The 25,949-nt window shown below is 56.2% G+C and overlaps 9 protein-coding genes across 9 annotated transcripts; 1 reads left to right on the top strand and 8 right to left on the bottom strand.

The window, feature by feature from the left end:
- Window positions 1–1,604: 1,604 nt before the first annotated feature.
- B0I36DRAFT_335394 (heterokaryon incompatibility protein-domain-containing protein) lies at window positions 1,605–5,122 on the bottom strand. The gene is made up of 4 exons (XM_046155470.1): window positions 4,980–5,122; window positions 4,388–4,854; window positions 3,346–4,333; window positions 1,605–3,217 (listed from the first exon to the last, which is right to left on the bottom strand). Exons 1-4 carry the CDS (start codon window positions 5,085–5,087, stop codon window positions 1,847–1,849), a joined length of 2,934 nt encoding a protein of 977 aa, XP_046006419.1. The 5' UTR covers window positions 5,088–5,122; the 3' UTR covers window positions 1,605–1,846.
- Window positions 5,123–6,502: 1,380 nt separating this feature from the next.
- B0I36DRAFT_354458 (uncharacterized protein) lies at window positions 6,503–8,082 on the bottom strand (the record flags this gene model as incomplete). Its single annotated transcript, XM_046157321.1, has 4 exons — window positions 6,503–6,832; window positions 6,925–7,091; window positions 7,732–7,906; window positions 7,981–8,082. The coding sequence occupies 4 exons, from the start codon at window positions 8,080–8,082 to the stop codon at window positions 6,503–6,505; spliced, it is 774 nt and encodes a 257-aa protein (XP_046006418.1).
- Window positions 8,083–9,627: 1,545 nt separating this feature from the next.
- Window positions 9,628–10,841, bottom strand: B0I36DRAFT_354457 (uncharacterized protein; the record flags this gene model as incomplete). The annotated part of the gene is made up of 3 exons (XM_046157320.1): window positions 9,628–9,858; window positions 10,535–10,566; window positions 10,604–10,841. 3 exons carry the CDS (start codon window positions 10,839–10,841, stop codon window positions 9,628–9,630), a joined length of 501 nt encoding a protein of 166 aa, XP_046006417.1.
- A 1,215-nt stretch (window positions 10,842–12,056) lies between these two features.
- Window positions 12,057–12,635, bottom strand: B0I36DRAFT_354456 (uncharacterized protein; the record flags this gene model as incomplete). Its single annotated transcript, XM_046157319.1, has 2 exons — window positions 12,057–12,311; window positions 12,429–12,635. The coding sequence occupies 2 exons, from the start codon at window positions 12,633–12,635 to the stop codon at window positions 12,057–12,059; spliced, it is 462 nt and encodes a 153-aa protein (XP_046006416.1).
- Window positions 12,636–13,612: 977 nt separating this feature from the next.
- Window positions 13,613–15,088, bottom strand: B0I36DRAFT_335390 (thioesterase-like superfamily-domain-containing protein). Its single transcript, XM_046155469.1, has one exon. The coding sequence runs from the start codon at window positions 14,713–14,715 to the stop codon at window positions 13,705–13,707; it is 1,011 nt and encodes a 336-aa protein (XP_046006415.1). The 5' UTR covers window positions 14,716–15,088; the 3' UTR covers window positions 13,613–13,704.
- Window positions 15,089–15,422: 334 nt separating this feature from the next.
- Window positions 15,423–16,480, bottom strand: B0I36DRAFT_36184 (AhpD-like protein). Its single transcript, XM_046158553.1, has 2 exons — window positions 15,702–16,480; window positions 15,423–15,622 (listed from the first exon to the last, which is right to left on the bottom strand). The coding sequence occupies exons 1-2, from the start codon at window positions 16,203–16,205 to the stop codon at window positions 15,545–15,547; spliced, it is 582 nt and encodes a 193-aa protein (XP_046006414.1). The 5' UTR covers window positions 16,206–16,480; the 3' UTR covers window positions 15,423–15,544.
- Window positions 16,481–16,692: 212 nt separating this feature from the next.
- Window positions 16,693–18,204, bottom strand: B0I36DRAFT_253867 (kinase-like domain-containing protein; the record flags this gene model as incomplete). The annotated part of the gene is made up of 2 exons (XM_046150787.1): window positions 16,693–17,846; window positions 17,922–18,204. The coding sequence occupies 2 exons, from the start codon at window positions 18,202–18,204 to the stop codon at window positions 16,693–16,695; spliced, it is 1,437 nt and encodes a 478-aa protein (XP_046006413.1).
- Window positions 18,205–19,042: 838 nt separating this feature from the next.
- On the top strand, window positions 19,043–22,937 carry B0I36DRAFT_253733 (condensin component; the record flags this gene model as incomplete). Its single annotated transcript, XM_046150773.1, has 5 exons — window positions 19,043–19,278; window positions 19,353–19,864; window positions 19,920–20,185; window positions 20,239–22,707; window positions 22,767–22,937. 5 exons carry the CDS (start codon window positions 19,043–19,045, stop codon window positions 22,935–22,937), a joined length of 3,654 nt encoding a protein of 1,217 aa, XP_046006412.1.
- A 295-nt stretch (window positions 22,938–23,232) lies between these two features.
- Window positions 23,233–25,398, bottom strand: B0I36DRAFT_335384 (uncharacterized protein). The gene has a single exon (XM_046155468.1). The coding sequence runs from the start codon at window positions 25,080–25,082 to the stop codon at window positions 23,412–23,414; it is 1,671 nt and encodes a 556-aa protein (XP_046006411.1). The 5' UTR covers window positions 25,083–25,398; the 3' UTR covers window positions 23,233–23,411.
- Between the last annotated feature and the right edge of the window lie 551 nt (window positions 25,399–25,949).

Here is a 25,949-nt window from a genome sequence, read left to right as displayed (position 1 = left end):
AAGTCTCGTTCTTGGAGCCGAAGCAGTAGGGGAAGCAGAACCCTGCCGGGCAAATTCGACCACATTCATCAAGCCTTTCACAAGATGATTTGATTCCCATTTGTGACTCGTAGGTGCTGCACCCTGACTCCGGTGACGAGCGGCATCCTGCATCATAGATCATATCCAGCAACACGGCCGTCAGCAACTGAAGTGCTGAGGCCGCGAGTGTCGATATTGGAGTCGTACGGACCGGTTTGTCTCGGCTGGCTGGGTGGCGCCTAAAGACGTGCCACGTTGCTGGGCTCCGTGTCTCGCTTGGTTGTCTCGTAAGTGGGCAGACCATCACAGGGACCCCGAATTCCTTCTCGCCTCCGGTGGCCGCCGTGATCGATCGTGCACAACGCGCCCATCAGACTGAAGTGATGCGCCGTGGGCCCTGGTCCCTGTCAGCGCGGGCAATCATGGCGAATTGGGACATTATGACACAGGGGGAGGGGAAGCGGAGTTGTCTGCGCATCTTCGACACCCTGCTGACTTGGGGCAACTGTAGCACGAAGCTGTCCGTGGCAAGAGCATCGCAGAGGCAGCCTATCGAGCGTGCCACGGAGGAAATGGTCCACCGGCGGGCCTAGACTTTGTGGGTGTAGTCCACCGGCAGGGTCTGGCGAGATAGAGTGGTGGAGCAGCGCTGCTCCAGGACGACGGGCGCCCAGGGCCAGGACCAGGGCTGGCGACGGCCAGGGTTGGCGAGGGCTTGGGTCCCCACCCCTCGCCGCGAAACCTAAACTTCAGCGCCCTGCCGATCGTCCACGGCTGCTGCCGATGTCAAAAGGGCCGCAGGGATTGTCGATCATGGCTGTCGGTGCTCATCGGGCAGAGCCGTCCTGCATCCCCACCCATAGCGTGTGCTTGGCGCGTGTGCCGATGCCTGCCATGCGCTGCAGGGACGATCTCAAAGGCTAGACCGGGCGTGACCAGGGCTCCTGGCAAGCACCGTTACATCACGTGTCGGCTACACGAGCGAAACTCGACGATGGGGACAATCGGAAGATTCTGGATGGTTGAGAATCTCCAGCGACGCAGACCATGCCGGCATGCGATGGCTGGCAAGTGGGCAGTTCCAGGGCAGTGCCCCCGTGTTTGTTGGAGATGGCCTGAGCAGGCAACCCCAAGTTGGTCTGCACAGTGCGTCGTCTGCGACTACACAGTCCGCGGCGCAACCAGCTGAGAAACAAACGACTCCGTACTGTGTCTCGCTTTACTGCCACGCCATGATTCGGCTTATCAACAGCGTAAATGCTAGGTGTTATCAATGTGAGATTGCCAAAATTCGCCGGGCTCGAGGCGCTTGTGTGGTGGCTTCACGCCGACTGCTACTGTATACATGAATGGTACAGATCACTCGCCGTTGAATTTGCCATGCATTGTGACTATGATAGGAGAATGGCGTATAGAGGGTAACATCTTGAGTGTCCTGTCCAGCTTTCTCAGGTTGAACTCGCACTTCTCTGTTCTTTATAGCATCGTATTTCTGCCGCGACGAGTCTTTTGATATAGACCACTGGATACACTCACCGCGACACACACACACACACACACACACACACACACACACGTCGATCCCTCCAAAATACCACGTCAATATCATTACAGTCGTAAGGAGGACGCCAGACAGCGTTCAATTGGAGGCTAGCTTCCTACACTCAGAACTGAATGACTATCCTCTCTTACGCTTTGTACGCCAGCTTGGCGTCATTGTGCTACAGCAAAGACAAATGTTTTCTGTGACGACAGTAATTCACCTTTGCGAGGTGTTGTTGCTGGATTTTGCAACAACGGTATCGTTCCTACACTGCCTCACCTCTTAGACAACATCGATGCTTCCGTACTCTAACCCCGCAGCTGCTTCACCCTGCATGATGCCTTCGACATAAGCTTCCCCGATCAGCACCCAGCGATCCCCCGGTCGTTCTGCAATCGTTTGGAGGCGATGCTCAATCTCGGCCAGCCTAGCCTCCTGTGGGACTTTGACCGCCGTCCACATGACCTCCTCATCGTCGCCCGAATCCACATGGCTCAGTCTCTCTTCAATCCTCGCCTTCTCTCTCTTCAAATCCTCCTTCTCTAGGGCGAATATGAAAGGCACTGAGACACCCGGCAGCAGCATGACGGCATCTCCCTCTTCGAGCCAGAGGGGTCCCAGCAAGACGTGCCCTTTAGCCGTCAAACATAACCGGCGCCACGTGAGTGTCTCGATAAACGCGTCTTCGAAGGCGCGGCACTCGTCCGACATTACTCGACGGAACTTTCCTCCTACACTCAGTGCCCACGTGTTTAGGCGGTCGTATAGGTCGTCCGTGATCTCGACCGCCTTCGCCCGTCCGCGGTCCAAGGCGTCGCGAATGCTGCTGCTCGACTTGGTATCGATGGATCTCTTCTCCAGGAGTTCCCCAAGCTGTTTCTCCTTGGCATTCCTTCTCTCTAGCTTGGCGCGCTCCACGTCCTCTTCCCGTGGCACGACGGCAATAGTGCCGGCGGGTAGCCATTGCAGGTGCGAGTAACGGATCTTCAACGCTTCAAGCTCGGCTGTGACTTCGGTCACCACTTCGAGACCCTGCTTGTTAGCCTCATCGCAGATTCGCCACTTCTTGGCGTTCTCGTCGTCCTCTGCAGTCTTCAAGTATTCGATGCTCTGGCCTCGTTTCTGAGCCTTTGCTTCCAGTGTCTGCTTGATTTGTTGATTATCTGAAACACTTCGCTGCGTCTCGGCAACTACCTGCTGCACTTTGGATTCGATATTTTCGCACAGCCAAGTCCCAGCCTGGGACGGCGTGACCTTCTGCCCGTGAACGTGGCCCGCTACCATGGCGCATGCGACCGCCTCCAAAAGGCATGGGGTGGCCTGCGACTTGGCGGCATTCTCTCCTTGCCGCTGGGCAAGTACCTGCTGGAGGCTAGAGTCCTGATTCGTGGCGTACAGGTCTGACGGCTGGTCCAGAAACCGTAGCAATTTGCGCAGCTCCGCGAAACCCTGCGGAGGATCCTTTTCGTATACGTAAGCAGACACGCGCTCGAAGACTGCAGCGGTGAGAGACAGCGTCCTGCCATCTGCTGAGATCGAGACGCTGGTGGAGGGCGATACATCGGCTGTGTGTGCATCGGTCTCATGGGGCACCATAGAAACCTTGAAAGGGCTCTGGGCGTCAGGCGGTACCAAATCCATCGTAAGACATGACTAGGTAAATCGGATAGGTCAATCCAGTGCCACCTGGCGAGCACGCCGAAGCCTTGGCTTGAGCGGACCGGCTACCACGGCCCAGTGCCAACTGCCAACACATCAAGGAAAAGCACTGCCTTGCTTACCATCCATGATCCAATCGCTGGAGTCCAGCTTGGCAATCCCGAGAACGCCTCCAGATCACGAGGACGCAGGGAATCAACGGCCCTAAATTGATGCTGGTCTCGGAGGCGCGCAGCCAGCCTAAGAAAATCCTCCAAGGAGGCATGAGATAGGAGACATGCAGCCGCATTGACAAAAACTTCCGCGTCTGAGGCTGAATAGTCGGGGGCCAACTTCGGCCATAAACCCCTAGGCGTCAGACTTTGGTTCGCAGCCGGTGCTGGGGCTGAGAACCTGCTGGAGAGACCAGCGGCCGCGTTCGTCTCGCCCGACTCCTGGCCGCCAACTGGCCGACGTGGTAGTGGCGGCGGGCCAGACTCAGTCGCTTGCAGATGCTGGTCAATGTCCAGGCAGCTCTGCCTAACCAGAGACAGCCCTGCGAAGACGTAGTCCTTGCCGACAGATGCTAGACGCCCATTGCAGGCATGGAACCACTGTATGAGAGTCCACTTGTTGCCCTTGGCGAACTCTTTGCGGGCATCAAGGGTAGTTGGGAGGAATCGCATGTGCGTGGTAAAGTGAGGGGGCAAGAGGGACTCCATGGTTTTAAGGTCCACCATGTCACGGCCTGAGCCCTTGTCGACACACCACTTACATGAAGTCAGTAGTGTTGCGAAGCTTATCTCATGCTTGCCGTGCAGATATATGACCTCCCTAGCGAGGCAAAGTTCCTGGACGACCCAGACGCGCTTGAAGTACGACCGAAAGGCTAGGTGGAATGCCGTTAGGGCAGCAGACTCTATCCGCCAGTCCTCGGCCGCACCATTGCCCACTCTCGTGGCAAATATTGGATTGGCGACTAGAGGCTCACCGGATTGAACAATTCCCTCGAGTGTCTTCAGGCCCTCCTCGGCGATTGCGGGAAAAGGCCCCAGCCAGACAACAACTAGTTGCGCAGATTGGTAGATGCGGCCCATGATCTGGATCTGAGCAGTGAGCTCGGTCGAATCACTGTCTTAGTGTCAGCAGCGCTGCAGCGGGCAGGACACGTTCGTCAAGACTGACCTCTGGTTCATACACACTGCATCGATCCAAAGCCACTCGCCAGGTCGGCCCCTGCGTAGCTGTTTGAGCGCCTCGAACAGGTTCTCGAATACCATCATCTCGTAGCCGTTGCACGTCACCTTGCGAGTAGCTCGAAGCTCATCATCAGGGTCGGGCAGGGAGTAATCGGCTGGCCTATCCTGAACGAGTTCCATGAAGAAATGGTAGGCCCATCTCCGCCAAGCAGTGACTTGCGAGCGCTGTCTGCGCCATGTATATGACAGGGCAGTGAATCGAGGATTGCGGTCCAGCTCCACTGTGCGCATGATGAAGCGGACATCATCGTCGTCATTGTGAGCGTCGCCGCTGAGGACTTTGCCAGTTTTTGCGGCCTTTTGCATTGCCTTGGAGGGCTCCAGCTTGAGCAGGCGGATGCTTGTCGGCGTAGGCAGAGCCTCGTACGGGAAAGGCTCGTCCGTTTTCCATTCCTGAGCGACAGCGAGGGTCAGCCAGGTGTGTCTCGCAGAAGACACTTCGTTTAGGCATCTGCTACACAGACTAGAGTCTCGGAGACTCTGACGACGGTGTCCGGAAGCTACCCTAGGGCACTCACATGGTAAGCGCCTTTCGACTTCTGCACCACTTGTAGCTCATTGAACAATTTTGTGGCAGCGTCCGCCGCGCCCTGGGCGGCATTTGCCGCCCTCAGGAAGTGCTCCATGGCTGATTCCGGGTGAGCCTGCCCAGGGTTCGTTCGGGCACGAGAATGAGTCGCGAGAGACGTGCGAACTTGGCGGGGAAGCTGGAGGTGGCCCCTCAAAAAGTCACCCCTTGAGGTATCCATGTCAGCATGTCTGGTCAGGCCCGGCCAATGATGGCTCGCGGACAGGCGCCCGGGCATTGCAAGTCGTTCGCTCCTGCCTGGGTACGCTATTTTTAGAGTCTTTCAGCCCTACAGACCCCGCCAAGATATCGACTCTGTACAATACGGTACCAAGCTCAGATATTGCATCCTTGATCGTGAATCCCCAAGTACAAGAGCAACTGCAAGGGGAGTTCTGCTACATTTATTCATACATATTTCCACTTCTTCAAGTGTATCGTGCATCGAGCCTGGAGAGCCTGCCCGGGTGATGTGCCGGAAATCTTCGACCATCAACCATCAGGATGAAAATGCCGGCCCGAGTCAATTCGCGCAGCCCTGGCCAATACGACATGTCGCCTGCATATCAGTGCGGCAGAACGTCCGACTTTGCCTTTGACGCGTGCATTAGGATAAGGGACGAGACATGGAGAGGGGGCACCATCATCGCTTCCGGCTTGGTGTTTGAGCTCGCGACCAAGTACCACCTCTAAACTTGGGGCTTCAGTTCCACAGTCGCATATGGTGACCGGCACCAATCGGTAGCTAGTCGAGTTAGCTTCAGTCCAGCCACGCCGCGTGGACACTTAGCGACCTTCCCCGCTGTGGCCGTTCTCGCATCGCATGTTTTCATGATGCCTTCCACAGCAACAGCCAGCGTCGATCGATGGATCTTCGTGGTCAACGCAATAAGGCTGACCTGACGTCATTTCAGCAGGCCTGAGCGTAGCTCGCCTTGACAACTGCCACCCTGAGCCTCAGTTAAGATTTTGCCAGTTTCTGCGACCCTTGTCAAAATGCAAGCCAGCTGCGCTCTGTGGCTCAGATGGCACCTCACCTTTCACGTTTCTTGCGGGAGTGGGTGTTTCTGGAGCAACTTTTCAACATGAATGTCGGTGCCTGTCGTCTGAGCACACCGCCAACACTGCTCTTGTGCTCTACCAAACTGGGCAAGCTCCAGCCAAGACATGGCAAAGACATGGGTGACATGACAGCAAAGCAAACCTGTTCACGGAGGGCCGTCTACGCAATTGAAGGTGAGAGATCCATACGACGAAAGAATACATCCCGCTATTGAAGAGTGGCCGAAACAGAGTTAACTTCTTCCTGCATATCGTGCTTTCGTGGATGGGACCTTTGTTGACCAGGGACATGTTGCCCAGCCGTCCGACGTTCCTTGTCCACATGACCTCCTCTCTTGTGCAAGCCCGCTGAGTCAAGCCACCGGAAATCTGTGATCCCCCTGCCCAGGACCTGGATATGCTCCCCCTCACTCACGGTCGAAGCTCTGAAATGGCAACCTCCAAAACATCGCGGCTTCCCCTCTTCGCGATCCCCACAACCTGCGTCCACGCGTCCGAGTCCGAGAGCTGCAACATCTCCAGCGGCTCAACCTCGACTTGCGAGTTGACACTCGCCCCGGCGACGGCGGGAGCGACGGAAGCCGTACCGGGCGGCGGCATGTCGATTATGAGAGGCGGGATGCCCTGCCAGAGAATACCGACGGATGTGATCTGCGTCGGGTGTGCGACGTTGGGAAACAGCTGGCCGGCGGCGTGGGTAAGGACGTAGCGGAGGCGGGACATATTGGCTAATGCATCGGCCTGCGCGCAATTCCCGCGTCAGTATGTTGGATCATGGCTGTGCTGGAGACGAGCTTGGACGATCAGAAACTCCTCGAGATGAATGTGCTTACATCGGGTTCGTGGCGGATTTTGAGGATTTTGGCCCGTGCTTTGGGGGACTTTGCCATGTGAAAGGATGCCAGGATGTAGATGTCCTCTGCTTCCATTGCGGGCGGGCTGCTGTGCTTGGACGCCTGCGACATGATGCCAATGGTGACAGGGCTCGAAGGTCGCTGGTCTGCCGAGGGAGGAGGTCGCAGTTATGGACTGGCAAGAGAACTAGGGTTGATCTAAGAGCTTGTCGTATTTCAGTTGTTTTGGGTGTGTTGAAAAGGTGCGGTGTCTATGGCCGGGGTTACAGTCCACGCGTGGAGTGCTCAACTTCAGGACTCCAGCCCACCTAAAGAACCAGTACCCATGATAAGAGTCTATCTCATGAAGTGGATGGGCACGGTTTCTTGAGGTGCTGCGACAAATTTCTTCAGCCCGTCACGCGCACGCCACAATCATAACACAAAAAAAGGGTGCAGTGTATGTTGAAGTTGATGCAGCTGTCGGATATTGTGCCTCAACGGCCTGTGCCTTGCGAGGCTGGCTTACTGTTAATCGTGTCCTCAACTACGAAAAAGTCTATTCTTTCCTTTCACACCACCTCGTGAGAACCCAGTGATCAACACCTGAGAAGCAGCTGAACATTCCATGAATCCTAGATGGCGAAAGCTCCGAGGCCATGTACTTCAGCTGTCTTTCGGCATGATCGCCGTAGACTTCTGCCAGCTAGATCTAACAGAGGCAATACTCTATATCGAGTACATCCCGCGTGCCCTTATGCGCGCTGCCCGCAATTTGCCGCATCGCAATCTCGATGTCAAAGTTACCGGGTTGAATGATGGTGCGAGCGGCGAGAGTATCCCAGGCCGTGTCCCAGCGGATGATGATTGAATGAATGTCAACATCATGCTTGAATTGGACATGTTCGCCTCTTTCTTTGGCGTCTTCCATACAAGCCAGTTGCAGTACTTCCTCGAAATCCGCGATGAAGGTGCCGTTCTCCTTTCAGAAGAGAGCGTTTGTGTAAGGGTCACCTCCTGGGCATGAAATTGTGAAAACGGGGGAGCCGAGCTTACTTCTGTGGACAAGTCGAATCTCAACATCTTCGTATTGTGATTGTTGTCGTCGACACCGCTAAGGACTATCGTCGCCAGGATGTAAGCGTAGGTTGGCGCCATTTTGGTCGTTGATAATTGAGCAAGCTGGTGCTACTGTCGCGTTATTGTTGTTTGTATTGGTTGAAGTGAATGTGACTGAAGAGTGCCCAATTGGACAGGTTAGGAGTCTGATCGAAAGGGTTCTAAAGCTTGCATGACTGGCGTGTCGGCAGCAGAGACAGGCCTTTTTTTTATATCTAAAGTATCATATTGGACAATGTCTGAACCCTGGAATTATGTCTACATATCTGTCCCGCAATCCGCGGATCCGCGCTTCGCAACGCCACATATTTGCTGCCAAGCTTGGCTGTCTCCGAGATCCAGAAGTTCGAGAGGATGGTGCATGCCGTTCTTCTGCTGATTCCAAACATTGGCAGACTGGACTGCGACACGCTTCGTGCCATCGTAGGCTGCATCGGCGTGGTCCTCTATCTGGAATCGAATGGTTCGTGAACACTGTCCAATTTGGAAGGAGTAGTCAGTTTTCGCGGCTTTCCACGAATTATATCTGGAAGTGAACCTCGGGAATCCGTGCTGCTCACTGATGGGTGTGACTCGAGCATGACCATCTGAGTCTTGCTCCACCAAGCGTTTTCGAGCGCAAATCTGACGAGGACGCAAGCAGCCATGGTGACAAATCGTGTGATCTTGGCTTCGTGCGAAACTTACGATGTCCAGATTCTGGAAGGACACATCTAGAGCGAAGCGTTGATTTATGATTGAAATTCGTAGTTGAATCGAAAAAGGTGTGGAGGATGAGGCAAGGATTGTCTTAACACCGATTGCTTGTGAGCCGATGTTTACTGGTGTTTGTGCATTGTGTCACGATTGCAGCCCGTTTGAGCAGGCACCTGCGGAGCCGGACGCATAGCATCTAGAAACGCTTCAGCAGCACGATTTCCTAAGCTGTATGGGCATGCGAATCGCTTAGGTGAGTTTCGCCTTCATTGACTTGTCAAGACTGCCAACCTGTTGGCGATAACGAACGGGAGGCCTGAAGACCCGCAGTCTCAGTGATTGCTACAAACGCACACCCCTTCCGGCCCTGGCGCTCTTCTCGTAGCACTCAACACCACTAAATCCGGTTGATTACTCGTTGTTCGTAGTTATGAGACCAAGGCAGAGTCACATAGGTCCACTACACGGAAATGGAGTGGGCCATAGACTCAACGTGCGACAGTGATCAGCTATCAAGAACACATGTCGCTGGTAGTTGGGTCAAAAGATCCGGGCGAGACCGATGCCGATCTCGCATGGAGAGACAAGTGCGCTTTGCTGGACAGAGCTTCATAACAAGCCCGAGATACCATGAGCTAGTGCTTCACCGAGACGACAATGGCACGGCAAGGGAATGCTAAAAGTTTGACACTGCGAGTACCTGCGAGCGTCTACGACACCCTCTATCTGCGAAACCAGCACACCTAGTCCTACACCAAGAAAGAACTGATTCCAAAATCTTATTGGATGTGGAAATCGTCCTTTGAGTACGTGACATGAGGCGAGGTGCTCGCCGACCCTGGACTCTGCCAATGTCCGATTGAGACTGGGCGAACCGTCAAAAACGTTTCAACCCGTGATGGTGTACTTGACCTCAAGCACGTCCATGGCGCCTCGAGACGCACCGCCAACGATTTGATCCATGCACTGCTCGTCGGGCAGTGTGTTCAAGCTGACCCTGTCCAGATCTGTCGGCCAGCGGATGTCCCAGAGGATGGCGATGGAGAAGACGGATGCCCTGTGAGCAGGCTCAGGACTGTGACCGGAGAAGTTGTAGTCCTCGAGAGCGGCTTGGGATAGCTGCGGTCGGAGTGGTTTGAGGAATTGTCCGTCGCGCTGTGTTCTCTTTTGCGTTAGCTAGTGCTGTCTACTGTGCGATGGATTGATTGAGCTACCCACGTCTGTTGAGCAATCGATCTTGATCATCTTCTGCCGAGTTTCGATCTTCTGATTTTTGAACAACACCATGACGTAGATGTGAGATTGAGGCATGTTGGCTGGTGGTTGCGGGTGTTGCGCGTGTGTGTGCGCGAGATGCAATTGATTTTTTGCAAGAGAGCCTTCCAGAATCAGTGAATGGGGTGGTGGGTGTCGGTTGGCTTGGAAGGTCAAACTGTGAAGAAGTGGCAGAGACAGAAAGGGTTGCCCAGAGAAGGATCGCTGTAGATCAGATTGAGCTTGGTGCTCTAAAGTTCCTCCTGGGCAGGCATCAGCAATTTGGTATCCGGGTAGTGCGATCGTCCGTCCCAGAGTACTCATATGTGAGCTTCCGAGACCTGGCCGCTAAGGCCAGATGGGAATGATTTAGAACTTCATGCGTTTGTTCAAGACGCTGCCTGCCGTTGTAAACGATGATTCAGTGTGGACGCAAAGCAGTCTTGAGAGCTTCTGAGGTAATGGAAACGGCAAAACCAATTCATGCTGTTCTGCAACTGGCCCGTAACTTGCACGATCTCTGGGCCATACTTGCACTAACACTACCCAGCCTCCATGATGATTTGCGAGCAGCTACGACCAGATCAGTGTCAGTGCCTAGTACGCGTACTCCTTCCACCCGTGAAAAGCACCTCGATCCCCTTCAGTGAGCCATCCCGATGGGCCTTGATCAAGTGTTCCATGGCCGTGTCATTGCCAAGCGCAACGAGTTCCTCATCATCCCGGCCGCGGCGGCGCTTCATGTAGATCGAGTGAACATTGCCGGCGCCACTGATGCGCACGCGTTTGCTCGTTCCCCACCAGATCTTGCAAGCCGCAGCCTCGAGCTGGGACTTCAAGTTGTACATGAAGTGGTCGTGTCGCTTGTGGCGTTGTCAGTGTTTGACTTGGGAGCTTGCAAAAGCTTCAAGGGGTAGCATGACAGGGTAGCGCTTACATCTTTGTCGCATCTGATTTTCAGTCCTGCTTCAACCTCTCGCGATGAGCTGTGGTCGCTGAGGTTTGTGAATGTCACGTCCACGGTTATGCGATTGCGTCCGGGGGTATGCCGGTCTTCGGGCCCCGGCGTTTGTCTGCGGCCCAGCTCTGAGACGTTTCGATCTTGAGGCCCAGAGATTTGGCTAGACCGGTAGTTGTAGCGGTAGTTATATTCATATTCTGACTCAGAGGATCGTCGAGATTGGGAATGACGAGGCTGTGAATAATAGTATCCCGATGGTGTGTAATACTCGGGGCGCTGATAGTGTCCAAGCGATGAGTAGTATGTAGGCTGGGGATAGTACTCAGGGCAGGAGTAGTACATCAGCGGTGAATGATACGCAGGCTGGGATCCATATCCGTGATGGTTGTGCTGCTCATGCTCATACTCATGCTCAGAATCGTAGGAGTATTGAGACTGGGACCTGCCCCTGGACCCGAGATGCTGGCGAGAGATGGAACGACATCGCGACTTCGAGCGGCGCCGGGAGTAGGAATGGTCTCGAGACTGGGACCGAGATGGTCTCATCATCATGCACATGTCTTCGTGGATTTGTGGTTGAAATGGTCTTCCCCTTGAACGTAGGATTGCTGCTGACTGTTCTCGATGAATCGTTACATTCCCGTACAGCGCTCGCTGAGCTCAAATACACATCGGTCCTCCTCATCATTGCGATTCCGCCGTTCTTAGGGTTTGCCATTACAGAATACCAAGCCGCAACAGCAGACGAAAGTGACCGTGCAACGAACGCGAGCAGAAATGGACGTTGCATGGGTGTCAAACCGATCATAAACGCCGAGCACACAAAGGTGTAGCCCAACGGCAACAAGAGCTTATGGAGCAGCATTTTCCGTGGTGCGGACTGACGGTCGCGTTGCCGCGTGATTCGCCTTTGCCAACAATGAATGTTCTGATCCGAAACAAAATCATAATCCAACACTCCCGCAACGTGTTCCAGGAATAAGACTGAAGAGGGCACCCAGACAAGGACTCAACACCATTGTGCACAATGCTTCCGTCACTTTTCTCTCCTCTATCCTCGATTGGTGGTCGAGTACATTCTCTCAAGACGGCGAGAGCGAACTTAATCAGTTATATCGGAATTAACGACGAGCAAGTGTTCCGACGACCTGCCGATTGCCAGAAGCTGCTCCAGAAATTCGTGTTCACTCATGGTGAAGATGTTCCGACTCTTGCAACCCTTCGCGTGCCATTCAACATGAGCCGAAATTGGTCCACTCTTTGGGTTGCCCTTGTTGTTGGGCTCACAGCGCCATTCCTGGAGCAGCCACTCGTGAAGATCGATCTTGATGCGATCCTGGATAGTAATGCGCCTCTTCTATTTGCGGAGCAGTCATAAAGAGTGGTCAGTCTGATGATCGCCAAGTCTGATGTTGATGGAGGGGGCGGCAAATCGGCGGTTTACCTGCCGGGGTTTTCCTTCGATTAGACATACCTCGCCCTTCGCTAAACCACCAAGCTTGGAAGCCTTCTGATCATGATGCTTGCCATCCAGAACCCGGGCTTTCCGCGCATCCTCGGTTATGCGAGCCTGCGCAACTCGCCCCATTTCGTCGGCAGATATCTCGAAACGAAACACCTTTCCCCGCCGATCCGTTCCACGCACGGCAAGGAAATGAATAATTGTACTTTTGTGATCCATGCTGGCCGAGTTTCGGTCTTTGGCATGCGAATGAACTTTGCGCAAAGAGCGGCTGCTACTGGCAGAGGACCACGATCTGCTTCGTATGCTCAAGTGAGGTTATTGAACAAAAGAAGGGGAAAAGAGCCATGAGGCATAGTCCTCTTTTATGCCTGCTTCTTTCTGCATCTGTCTCGTCAAGTCCGTACTACTCAAGCACAGAAGGACTCATCGCGAAGGACCAGGTGTGAGAGGCAAGGAATGCTTCATTCTGACAGCGCCGCACAATCAGCTCGGCTACATTGCGCTTCCCGGACAAACAAACTCGAGAATGAGAAGTCAGCCCACATGCCAGCACCAGTGTGACCGGGTCATGACATTCCGTGAAGCGCACTAACGACAATTTGATGCTGACTCTCACCATTTCATAGTTCAGCGGACCAACAATAACGGCGACACGAGACCGGCCAGTGTCGAGAAATGAACTTGTCCACACCGAACTAAGACTTCTGTGTGGCAAGGCTTTTGCGTGGTCCGTCCCCTGCCACAGCTGCCACCAATTAAGGAAATGCTCACAGCAATCAAACGTAGGCATTCGCCCAGCAAACAGCCTCATACCTTGCCCGGATGCCAACCGATCGTTACCTACCACCGCCCAACACTTGACATCCCTGGCCCGGGTGGGGATCAAGTCTTGAACCGTCTCGAGTCAGTTCGGATAATCCAAGTGCTGCTTGTGTAGATTTGCTTGGCTTTCTAAGAATTGTAGGGTTGGGCGTACAGCTTGCCGACACTAGGTAGGCCGCAAGCAATCACAGTATGCAGTTGCACAAAATTGGCTGGGGAGTTTTGTCATGCCACAGCCAGACTGGCAAATACTGGGATAAGGTACAAAAGAGGGACTCAAATTCAGGCCACCTTGAGTTGACGAGAACAGTCACAGAATGTAGTCGCCTGGTGAAAATGTCTGAACGGCAACGAAGGCGCGGTTTCACGGTCCTCGGAATGACACTGTTGTACTCTTGAGCTTGTTATATTCCCCAGGTTCTTGGTAAGATATGTGCATCGCCTCCCTTGTTTGTCCCACCCATCACAACATGGATCCCTTCTTGTCCTTTGGCGCTGGCTTTGGTGGCCGCAAGATAGACGACTGCGTCATTGAAGCGACCAGCTCCCCCTTCTCGTCCCACAGCCTCGCCTCCGAATAAGTCCGGCCCTTGGCACCCGAGATGGTCGTTCGCTCCCGCAGATGCCACTCCTTGCCCAGATCAATGTCGGGCACCATGAACCGCAGCGCAAAATCCAGCGACGAGCAGGCCCCGGTGTCCTCCATCCACATATGGTTATGGGTGAGCGGCAGGAACGACAAGCCGCCGTCCATCAGGAACGACACGGCAGCCGCCCTGTCTCCTCTGCGTGAGATCCGATTGCCATTAGTGTCTTTGCTGTCGGACAGGTCGTGCTTGGCCTTTGACCACTCCGCCGAGCTCCGCTGGCCCAGGGGCAGGTGGTCCTGGTTGTGACTGCGGTGCTTGAGCATGCCGTGCAGGTTCTGGCCCGCGACGCCCTCGGGACAGTGCCGGGTCTCGAAGTAGCGCTTGTTCAGGCCAAACATCTTGTTCGCAGCCGCCGCGCTCTTGTCGTCCCCGTAGGCATTGATGTCCTTGGGCACGGCGTCCCACCGCGCGTAGCTCCTCGTGGGCTGCGCCGAGAACTCGAGCGCGGCGGGCTCGTCAATGTGGAAGTCGACGAGCATCTCCATGACGGTGCGCTTCGTCTTGCCGTCGGCCTGGAGCTGCCTGAGCTCGACGCGCCGGGTGGCGAAGGTCTTGGTGTCGCGCGTGCGCGTGACGAACATCTCGAGGGGCTGCGAGATGGAGGCCGGGCCGTGGTAGTGGCCCACGAGAGAGTAGATGAAGTGGGTGTCTGGCACGGTCTCGTAGGCGGCGCGGGTGCCGGCGCCCAGCGCGCAGCCGCCGTAGGCGATGAGGGAGGCGTTGCCCATGTGTCCCGGCAGCCATCTGGTCTGGAAATGGCCGGGGGCGATCTCCTCGACGGCGTTCTGCTCGATGATGGACTGGGCGGGGTTCTGGTTCACCATGATGGCAATGACTGGTACGGTCCGTGGTGTGGCCTGGGGTTGTTGCACAGTTTGATTGAATACTGGAAGGTATGAGGAAAGGCAGATCCAGCAGCTGCTGAGATGAACGCGGGTGTCAGGTCAAGTCGAGAATCAGGACGTAAAAAGCAAGCACCTTGCTCAGGGTGGTTGCTCGATCGAGGGCTGTGGCCTCGTCGCCCATTTCGGGGTCTTTGGGACTCTACTAGGTACTGCAAGTCTCCAGCGTAGCGCGGAAAGAGGCCGCATCCCACTCGGGCCATGGCGCCGGTAACCTGCAATCGCTGTTGGTCGACAACACACCTAGCAGACTGGATTGCGGTGGTGCTACGCCCAGACGGCATGCCGAGGCAGCATTTGAGTTGTGACCCTGGCTGGACACGGTCAAGCGCCAACAGCGACGGATTCCCCAACTGGGGAGGGCGATCCCCATTGACCACTCGCCCACTCTGGGGAAACAATGGGGCTGTCAGCGACGGAACGCTTCCGCCACAACGCCAGCCGAGGCAGCATATTATTAATCGTCAGTCCTGCCCGTCTGACTTGTTCCTCTCCGCTGACTTAGCATGGAATGGAACATGACTTGGCATTAAAGCAACCAACTAAGCATGCCAATGACGGAGGCTATAGGTACCACCCTCTGAAATTCATTTGTCTGGGCGCGAGGGAATAAAGCAGGGGCCAGCCACGAGAGTGATATCCAAATTTCGGAACAGCAATCTACCTAACTTGGACAACCAGAGTCTTCATTTGTCGAAATGCAGCAGCCCAAAGTTGATCTTGGACCGGCCCGCTCATGCAAGCTGCGCCATTAGAGTTTCGAGCCGCTCGATCCTTCAAGCTCAACCTCAAACACCGTCGTGATCCTCGAGAATGTAAAGTAAAAGCCCTGCACCCCCATCACACAACGTCAGCCAAAGATACCACCACCACCCCACGCAGTGAGATTTGACAAAGAGACGACTTACCACAAGCGACACAATCTCCACCAGCTCCCTCTCGCCAAAGAACCCGCTCGCCGACTTCCACAGCTCCTCCCCGACATCCTTCCTCTCCACCACATTCTCAACCAGCACCAGCAGCACCTTCTCCTTGTCCGTGAACAAGCCCTCTTGCTCCTTTCCTCCTTGCTGCACGGAATTGAGCACCCCTCCCTCCGCCAGCCTGGCCTTGTCCCCGATCCACGCCCGCTGCGCGTCGCTGACCCCAAATTTCGCCGAGATCAGCGAGTGGTGCGTGTGCTCGTACGTGGACCCCAGCTTCGCCGTCGTCAGCAGGATCGCGAGTTCGCGCAGCTTGGCGTCCAGCTGCAGCGCCGTGAAGTGCGCGTTGGCCACGGCGCCCCAGTGGGTCGCGGTCCCCGTGCTGTGCGCCAGCACGCGCGACACGTTGGGCGGTGGCGGCCGCGGCGTCGTCGTGGTCCCGTCCTTCTTCGGGGCCGGGGGCAGCGGGGGATACGGGATGCGCGCCATGGTGTTTGCTATGTGTGCTGTGTGTCGTTGACGTATGCTTGTGCCTGAGGGTGGTGAGTTGGTAAAGGAAGAGAAAGAAAAAAAAGATTTGCTTATGGCCGGACAATTCAGAGTGCAATTGTCAAGAGGATCAACAATCCTGAGTGATATCGAGTTTGGCTCACAGGCGAGATCCCCACCCCTGGTCGTCTAGGTGTTAGTCCCCAGAACGGAAGCCCCGGGCCTGGTCAGGTGGGGCCGTGTTTCTCAGTGCCGAGGTCCAGCGATTTGCGTGCTTGGTCAGCCCTGGAAACGGACAACGACACGACGACGATGACACCACCTCATTACAGCCCGTCAACTCATATCGAAACATGCTTCTGCATTCATTAGATTAGGATGGTAGCCTAAAATCATCATGGGTGTATCTATCGTGCCATGCTAGCAAACAACTGCATCATCATCATCGCCAGTGCTATGCAGGAACCGCAGCGCATAAAAGCAACGCTCAAACTAACATGACGTCCTCCTCCTCCATCTCGCCTGGGCCCTGACCCTCGGTGTCCTCGTCGTCAATTTTGAGGAAAGGATGCTCAAGGGCCTCGTCGGCGCTGATGCGCTTGTTCGGGTCCAGGTCCATGCAGCGCGATAGGAATTCCAGCGCCTCCTTCTCCTCCTCGGACAGTGCATCTCCCTTTTGCGCTTTGCCGTCACTACGGCACGTGCTCCAGAGCATGATCTTTTCAAAGGAGAATCCCTGGGCACCAATGCTGGGAATATTGGTATCAAACACACAGCCGTGCAGTGCCCCCGACTGCTTCATCCGCTTCGTGCCAAAAATCGTTGCTATCTCAATCATGGCCTCGACGTCGTCGGCGCTGTTGAAAAAGGGGAAACGCCGGCATAGAATGGTCAGCAGGATGACGCCGGCGGACCAAATGTCGATCTTGGTTGTCTGTTCTGTGCATTTGAAGAGAACCTCTGGCGCACGGAACCCACGCGTGCCGGCGCGGTTAGCACGCCGAGATGGACGGGTATCGTTCTTGGGATACCCAGGTTGAGGGCCGACTTGTGCTGATGTTGAATTGCGGACACGCTGCTTGCGGACCGCAGAGTCCTCGTGGCACAAGCAAGGTTTCGAGTCGACGCCTTCGCGCTCGGCAAGACCAAAGTCGACGAGGACGCCGCGGCGCTTGTCTGGGTCGTACAGGAAGTTCGTCGGCTTAATATCTCGATGTATGATGGCTTGCTTATGCACAGCAGCCAGGGCCGTGAATAGTGACCGAAAGTACAGTCTCATGTCGAAGACCGTCATGTTCGGGTAGTATTTGCGGAAATCTTGGTGTCGAAAGTACGGTAGCACCGCAAGCACCTGGTCCCCCTCGCGCATGGCAGTAATGAGAGGACAGACAGCCGGCGAGTCGCGCAGGTCGTGTAAGAGCTCGAGCTCGTTGAAGATGCGACTCGGTGAGGATGTGACATAGATCTTCTTGACGGCGACGAATTTGGGTTTCCTGCGGTCTTGCGGTGGTGCGTTGCTTTGTGACTGTGATGAGGTCCTCGGCGGTGGCGTCCACCGGTTCTCTCGCGCATCAAGGTCCCATTTGTTATTGTAGTAGTTATAGCGGAGATCCTCAGCCTTGTAGACCGTCGAGAAAGTGCCTACACAAGTCGAGGCTGTTAGCTTCGCCTTTCCCAATTGCAGAGCAATACTGGTACCGGAACCTGTTTACTCACCCTCGCCTATACGTTTGATGAGACGGTAGTGGCTCTTGAAACTTGGGAAGGTCTCTTGAAGCTTCTCCATGTCATGCTGAACCATGTTATCGACAGGTTCGTTGTCGTCTGACGACTCCACATCGCCGTCTTCCTCATTGTCATCCCCTGCTACCTCGTCCATCTCCTCCTCTTGTGCGTCGCCGTAGTCAGCTTGGGGACGTTGGACTGGGCGAGCTTGTGTGCTCTCGTCTATCTCGGAGGTCTCCGCGTCTTCGTGAATCTGGAAAGATTCCTTGGCCATTGGCCTGCCGTCTATGTTTGTCGTCATTTTGGTGCGTCACCTGGTAGTTGAGGTCGGGTATTTGCAATTATGGCAAAATCTGAGGTTCGCGTCGATACCCTGGTCGCATGCCCTTCTAGCTGAGTCTTCGCATAAGAACCGCGCTGGCGTGACCAGAGCTGGTTTCAAGAAGTCGAGCGCAAGTCAGGCCTGGTAGGTAATTCGTGGATAGTCCTGGCCAGAGGTGCCCGGGGGAGCGGCTGATCCAGAGACCGAGACGAGTTTGGTAGCAACTCGAGGGCGAGGAGTCCAGGGCTGCGTACTGGCTGCAGTATGCATGCAGCTATTGAAAGGCCGGGGCTGGCCTGTCAGATGTCGGTATTGTTCCTCGGTGCGTCCCGTCATTACACTTGAGCCGCTAGGGCTGCTGTGATGCACGCTTCCAGACGCGTCTTATCGGGTGCGTGGTGGGGTGATAAGCCCATGCGCGTCTGATTTGCGCAGCGCCAATGCAAACAAAAACAAGTGGTTGCCAAGGGGAGGGCCCTGGTCCCCTTGTTTGTGACGGCAGGCGCCCCTCTTTCCCCCCATGCCCGAGCAAGCATCAACACAACAACACCACCACTCGGCAGGCCGATCTTGTCAACAGCGGCGGTCGACGTCGACGAAAACCACCACTGCTGCCACGACGGCGGGCGCGACACACACACACACACGCACGGCCAAGCAGCTCGGATTCTACCGGCGACCATCTCAAGATTCAGTGCAGGTAGCGGATAGGCTACAAACAGAGGCACACCGACACATTGTCGCTTGATCCGACAGCATCCTGCCAGGCACAGAGCCTGCGACCGCCACCATGGAGTCCATCAACTTCGACATCAACGATGCGCTCAAGCACTACATGAGCGATCCGGCTGCCATAGCTACTCCAGAGGCAGATGCCGCGCTGGTAGACTGCGAGTCCGATCCAGATGCACTGAGCAACATCGCTCTCATAAATCCAGTGCTCAACCCTCTGGTTGACGCACTTGCGGAGAGCCCAGACGCGATCATGCGCAGCTCATATTTCGACTCTCTGCAGTTTCTTCTCAAGTATGCGACGTCCGGGAACTCTGGTTTGGGTGTTTTCAAGATGGCCTTGAGCTTTGCTAACAGGTCCTTTCCAGGTACTCAGCGTTCCTGCCTGTTCACGCTGTGAGCAAGATCTTCGACCTTGTCATGAGTGGTCTTGCCGCTGAGGCCGATGCTATAAATAACGACCTCGAAAGCCCCGATGAGCAAGACATCATCGCACACCACAAGACCCTCCTCGAAATCTACGGCTATTTATTACAATGGACGATAGCCTGTGTCGAAGCCAAGGCGGCAGAAAAAACGACTGCCGCACCTGTCTCACGAGCCAGGGGCAAGGGCGCGAAGTCAAAGGCTGCGGGCAAGGACGCCAACTGGGACAGCGCAGCGCAACTGCAGGCCGCTCTGGATGTCATGGCCAAAGTTCTTAAGCTCAAGCTTTCCAAGATTTTTGTCACAACGAGTGAGCGCGACACATTCATCGGCCTCCTGACAAGGCCAGTATATATGGTTCTGGAGAGCGAGCAGAGGGTCAAGACGACCTCGATCAGAATGCATGCGTTTAAGTTGCTGTGCATTGCGGTCAAGCACCACGGCCATGGTTATGGTACGTGCACTTCCCATGACCTCGCGGAGAAGCAGGGTACTGACACCACGATTAGCTGCACAAATCAATATTGTGCAGAACCTTACCTACTTCGAACATCTCTCAGAGCCCATGGCTGAGTTTCTGCATATCCTCGCCGAACAGTACGACTACCCACAGCTGGCAGACGAAATTCTGCGTGAGTTGAGCAATAAGGAATTCAACACCAACGACACGAAAGGCCCCAAGTCGGTCTCGTCCTTCATTGTCAAGCTGTCGGAGCTCGCGCCAAGAGTTGTCATCAAGCAGATGACCATGCTTGCGAAGCAGCTCGATAGCGAGGTATGCACCTTCCCCACCGCTTGACAATGCCTATCCACTGACAATTATCACAGTCTTACACGCTGCGGTGCGCGCTCATCGAAGTCTGTGGCAACATGCTTGCGCATTTGAGCAACCAGGAAGAACGAAGCGAGAACCACAAATCCCAGCTCAACGCGTTCTTTGATGTGCTTGAGGAGCGCTTCCTCGATATCAACCCGTACTGCAGAAGTCGTACGATCCAGGTTTTTGTCAAGCTGTGCGACCTGGAGCAGAAGTTCCCCAAGCGACGCCAAAAGGCCGCTGAGTTGGCTTCACGGAGTCTTGAGGACAAGAGCAGCTACGTGAGAAGAAACGCTGTCAAGCTTCTCGGTGCCTTGGTGAAGACGCACCCCTTCACTGTATTGCACGGCGCTCAGCTCTCCCGCAAGGACTGGCAGGAGAGGTTGGACAAGGTGGACACAGAGCTCAATGCCCTGCAGCCGCCTGCCGGCGAAGCTGGACTGGCCGAGAAGGACCCCAATGAGACTGCGAACCTGATAGACGAGCCCACACAGATCGAATCGCCACAGAAGCCGCAAGACATGTCGGAAGAGGAAAAGGCAGCGATCGTCCGCAAAGCGCAAGAGGATGCCGCCACCTCGGAGGCGATTGAGAAGCTGACCCTGACGAAGCGCTACTACACGGATGCGCTAAAGTTCATCCAAGTGCTGCATGACTCGAATGCGACCGTGTGCCAGCTACTCGGTGCGAAGAACAAGTCCGAGGTGATCGAGGCCATGGATTATCTTGAGATTGCCAATGCCTACAACCTGGAGGACAACATGGTTGGCATTCGCCGCATGTTGCGCCTCATCTGGACCAAGGGCAACAGCGACGAGGGCAAGGGCGTGCAGTCGCATCTGATTGACTGCTACAAGCGCTTGTTCTTTGAGGCTCCAGACCTGTTCAGCCCCAGCGATGCGGCCAGTTACATTGCTCGCAACATGATCAGTCTGACATCCGGCACGACACCTGCCGAGTTGACCAGTCTTGAGCAGCTGCTAGCGACGATGATGAAGGGTGGCATGATCTCAGACCGCGTCGTCAGCAAGCTCTGGGAGGTATACGGCTACCAGAAACGCGATATTTCTCGCACCCAAAGGAGAGGCGCCATCATTGTGCTCGGCATGCTTGCGACAGCTTCGCCCGAGATTGTCGTGGACGAGATGGAGACCATGCTGAAGATTGGACTGGGCGCACTGGGCAGATCTGACCTGCAGCTTTCAAAGTACACTTGCATAGCTTTGCGCCGTCTCAACCCCACGGGCAGGCAGGCCAAGGAGTCGAACGTCAAGTTTAGCCGCCTGCCGAGTGACCACGCGGTTCTTCGCAAGCTTGCTGCAATCACCGAAGTCGAGAGCGACAGCAAAGAATGGTTCGGTGTCGCAGAGCAGGCCATCAATGCGATATATGCGCTGGCCAAGCATCCTGATACTCTGTGCTCAGAGATCATCCGGAGGAGGACTAAGACTGTCTTTGCCAGCCAGAAGCCGCTCTCCAGGCCGATGTCCCGAGACACCGACATCACGACGTCTACAAACATGACGCAAGGCATGACGCAAACGATGGCCTTGGATAATCCTACCCAGACGATTCAGGGTCTGGAAGAAACGCCGGTGAAGCCGAAACAAAAGCCGGCGATCGCGTTGTCGCAGCTCCTCTTCATTGTTGGCCACGTCGCTATCAAACAGATTGTCCATCTGGAACTGTGCGAGCTTGACTTCAAGCGCAGGAAACAAGAGAAGGAGAAGGAGGCGGCAGCATCCAAGGCCGACGAGAGCAGAGCCTCCACTGGCACGCGCAAGAGCAAGACACCGGCTCCGGCGGCTGAGGAGGAGGGCGATGAGCTCGACCTCATTGGCGGCACGACTGAGGACGACTTCACCGAGGCCATGGCGCACATTCGGGAGCGGGAACTGCTGTTCGGTCCACAGTCGCTGCTGTCGAACTTTGGGCCTCTGGTTGCCGAAGTCTGCTCTCGGAGTGACATCTACAAGGACAAAGGCCTGCAGGCAGCTGCCACTCTGGCCCTCGCCAAGCTCATGTGCGTGAGCAGTGAGTACTGTGAGGCTCACCTACCGCTCCTGATCACAATCATGGAGAGATCACCCGACCCGACTGTGCGGTCTAACGTCGTCATTGCCCTCGGCGACATGGCTGTCTGCTTCAACCACTTGATTGATGAGAATACCGACTTCTTGTATCGCCGCCTGGCAGATACGGATCTCTCCGTGAAGCGGACATGCCTGATGACGCTGACGTTCCTCATTTTGGCTGGACAGGTCAAGGTCAAGGGCCAGCTTGGAGAGATGGCCAAGTGCCTCGAGGACGAGGACAAGCGCATCGCGGACCTGGCACGCATGTTCTTCAGCGAGCTCAGCACCAAGGACAATGCAGTGTACAACCACTTTGTCGACATGTTCAGTCTGCTCTCTGCAGGCGAGATGGAAGAGGAGCCGTTCAAGCGCATTATCAAGTTCCTGCTTGGCTTTGTGGAGAAGGTAAGTTGCAATGACCCAGCCTGGAGACGCGCGGAAGCTAACAGGGTTCTCACTTCTAGGACAAGCACGCCCGGCAGCTGGCCGACAAGCTGGCGGCTCGCCTGCAGCGCTGCGACACGGAGCGGCAGTGGAACGATGTTGCTTTTGCTCTGGGGCAGCTGCAGCACAAGAACGAGGAGATTGCCAAGGTGCTGGGCGAGGGTTTCAAGGTTGTGCAGGCGCCAGCGTGAGCGTCGAGAGAATGACGAGGCATGATTTTACGAGACTGCAGCGGCGTGTACATAGCGGTTGTACGATGCGGAGTTGTGGCGTCCGGTCTGTCTGTGTTACGATGGAATCTGCAGTATATATACCCTGTACGTGACAGCTGGTTATGAGCTGGTAGACCGGCATGATGCTATCATAATTCACGAATGTTGTGCTCCGGCCCGCCGTGGTATTGACATAATATTACTCTTTGCCAGCGGACTTCCGAATTTCCTGGGTAATGCACAGACAATGCGGCAAAAGCGAGACGACGACATGTACTTGTCGACAAGATTTCATAAACTATGCGCGGGCTATTTCATTTCTTTATTCACAGTGGACGAGCCAGCAATAGATGCCATGGGCTCATACTCGCAAGTCCTAAGTTCCCTTCTTCTTCTGCTTCTTTTCTCGTCGCAATGTCCCCCCCCCCTTCTTTCCGAACCCTAAACCTTTTTTCACAGCGACCCCTCGGGCAAACCCAACGCGACCTCGCATTTCCTCAAGCTCTCGGCCTGGGCGGCGGCATAGAGCTTGTCCGCGTCGAGCACCTTGCACCCCATGGCGCGCTCCAGGGCCTTTACGTCGGAGATGGACAGTTTTACCTGCCCCGGCTGTTTTGACGGGGACGTCGCGGCGGGAGGGGAGTGCTGGTGCTCTGTGCCGGTGGCGAGGTTGGACTGGAAGATGCCCGCGGCGGAGAAGGGCAGGAAGTCCTCGTATGTGAGCGGGGTGGCCTCGATGAGGCCCTGTGTTAGGAGGGACTCGATTGTCACGGTTTCGCCGCCACTGGGCGTCCCTGTCGCCTGAACGGCGGGAGTAGTAGTAGTGGTGGTGGTCGGGGTATAAGTAAAGTACACGAGCCCCTGTTTCCGCAGGGCGTCCCACGAGTCCGGGTACGACGCGCCAAAGATGCGCTCGGACGCCTCGTCCATGCGCCGGTTGTGCTGGCGCTGGCTGCTGGCCGGGTGGCCCGCCGAGGCGGCGGCGAGGGAGCTCTCGTGGAGGAGGCGGTCGTAGAGTTTCCTGCCCAGGGGTGTCACGGCGGCGCCGCGCTCCTCGATCTCGCCGAAGCGGGCCTTGTGGGTGCCGATCTTGTAGGATGCCGGGTCTGCCGCGTCGTCGTCTTCGGGGTGCTGGCTGTCGTCGAGGAGGGTCTCCTCGTCTACGGCGGCGGGGACGCTGCTACCGCCGAGGGACTGGGGGAACTTGATCTTCTCCTCGAGGGCGAGGAAGCTGGTCTGGCGGAGCAGGATGGGGCAGTTGCGTCGGGGCGGGCCCTCGATGCGGTCCTTGATGGCGAGCCCGTCGTCGAGCATGCGGTCCTGGGCGACCTCGATGTCGAGGGTGCGCGGGGTGAGGTGGTTGATGTGGGAGCTCTGGAAGCAGGCAATGTCTGCGAGGATGGGGTGCTCTGCTTTCAGCTGGAGGTACTCCGCCTCGGTGGCGACGGCGGCGGCGCGCCAGGAAAAGGTCTTCATGGCCTCGGCGATGAAGAGGGGCGCCTGCTCGGTGGTGAGGCGGCCGCCCTGGGCGGGGGACTCTGCGGCAGCGATAAGTTGCATGAGCTGGCGAGTGAAGATGTTGCGGCGGGCGAGGAGGGAGAGGGCGAGGTCGCGGGCGTCAGCGTCGACGAGGAGCTCCGGGCGGAGGAGGGTGGTGAAGACGCGGAAGGGGTTCTTCTTGAGGGCGGCCGGGTCGGTCGGGCGGAAGGCGGTGGCGTGCATGGGGAGGCCGGCGACGGAGAGGTCGTAGTAGCCGACGGGGTCGAGGCCGATGATGCGGAAGAGGCGGCGGACGGTGTGCAGCTCGTCGGGCTTGCCGAGGCGGATGGCGCCGTGGCGCTCGAGGTCGAGGCGCTCGGCGGCGACGTTGCCGTGGCGGCGCAGGGCCTCGATCTTTGCGTCGGCCGACGTCGCCAGCACGGCCGTGTTGGTCTCGTTGACGATGCGGATCAGGTCCCCGTACAGCGGCACCTCGGCCCGGTACATGGCAGACATGGCCTGCGAGAACATGGTCCGCAGGTCGTCCGCGTCCACGTACTGCGCCATGCTGCCGGCGGCCGGTTTTGACGAGTCGACGACCTGCGTCGCGGCCGACGATGATGTGGTGTTGGCGGAAGAAGACATGGCGGGTATATATATATATATGTTTATATGTCTGGATGTGTGTGAGGGAAAAGCACCACTCGGTGTGACAGAGGTTGTGTTTGTGGCTGGCACCAATACGGTCGTGATGATGTTGGTCTCGTCGAGGTTGAGGTGGTTGTGGTGGTGGTTGCTGGACTTGTCAGGCCAGCTGGGGGTTAGGTGGCTTGTGTGGTTGTTGGCTTGGGGTTGGAGTTGACAAGCACAACAGGCGATGGATGGTCTTTTCAATCAGGAGTATATACAACAAGGCAGCCGGCCAAGTAGTACCAGAGGAAGTCGAGGTTTAGAAAGGTCGTCGCGGTGCGACGGGGGCGGTGCGGTGCCGGAGCGAGCACGCACGGGGGCGCACTTATACGCAGCCACGATCCGGGCGGTGGAAGAGTCCATATCCGCGCCTCCGCATGGGGCAGGTTTCCCCGGAGCCCACTCCAGCCTCAAAGAAGGCCACGCCCACGTGTGATAGGCCAGGTCCCCGTGCTGTGGGGAGTGCGGATGCCGGCAGGCTGCTACAACGGCCGCTCCCACTAACAGCCAATGGGCGTGGTGCGCGGGCCGGGACTTGGCCGCCTCTGCGCCTTGGCCCCGGTGGCACTATTGCCCGCCTTCTGTGTACTTTCCTTGGAGCTATTCCTCCTTATCAGCTGCCTGCCTGCCCGCCACGGCTACCACAGGCACAGGCACAGGCCAGCACCACCCCTCGACAACGGGGCGAGCAAGTGATGCACCGCCAGTGTGCAGTCAAAGAATTCCATTGCTTTCGTTGTCTGCTGGGAGTCTAGTGTGATCTGTGTGCCCGTTGATGTCCCTTGATCCCCCTTCGTGAACGGCAGCCCCCGATAAAACAGG

Source organism: Microdochium trichocladiopsis (assembly GCF_020744255.1).
Source record: "Microdochium trichocladiopsis strain MPI-CAGE-CH-0230 chromosome Unknown B0I36scaffold_11, whole genome shotgun sequence".
Taxonomy (NCBI): domain Eukaryota; kingdom Fungi; phylum Ascomycota; class Sordariomycetes; order Xylariales; family Microdochiaceae; genus Microdochium; species Microdochium trichocladiopsis.
Note: the sequence above shows the minus strand (reverse complement) of the source record. Positions and strands in the feature narration are given on the sequence as shown.

Excerpts from the sequence above, each read along its gene's own strand:
- B0I36DRAFT_335394 (XM_046155470.1), bottom strand. The coding sequence starts at position 5,087 with ATGGAGCACTTCCTGAGGGCGGCAAATGCCGCCCAGGGCGCGGCGGAC. Across the intron at positions 4,334-4,387 it reads GCAGTGTGTATGAACCAGAG|TGATTCGACCGAGCTCACTG; the intron begins GTCAGTCTTGAC and ends ACACTAAGACAG. Across the intron at positions 3,218-3,345 it reads CAGCGATTGGATCATGGATG|TCATGTCTTACGATGGATTT; the intron begins GTAAGCAAGGCA and ends CGATTTACCTAG.
- B0I36DRAFT_335390 (XM_046155469.1), bottom strand. The coding sequence starts at position 14,715 with ATGGTGAACCAGAACCCCGCCCAGTCCATCATCGAGCAGAACGCCGTC.
- B0I36DRAFT_36184 (XM_046158553.1), bottom strand. The coding sequence starts at position 16,205 with ATGGCGCGCATCCCGTATCCCCCGCTGCCCCCGGCCCCGAAGAAGGAC. Across the intron at positions 15,623-15,701 it reads TGGAGATTGTGTCGCTTGTG|GGCTTTTACTTTACATTCTC; the intron begins GTAAGTCGTCTC and ends ATGGGGGTGCAG.
- B0I36DRAFT_335384 (XM_046155468.1), bottom strand. The coding sequence starts at position 25,082 with ATGTCTTCTTCCGCCAACACCACATCATCGTCGGCCGCGACGCAGGTC.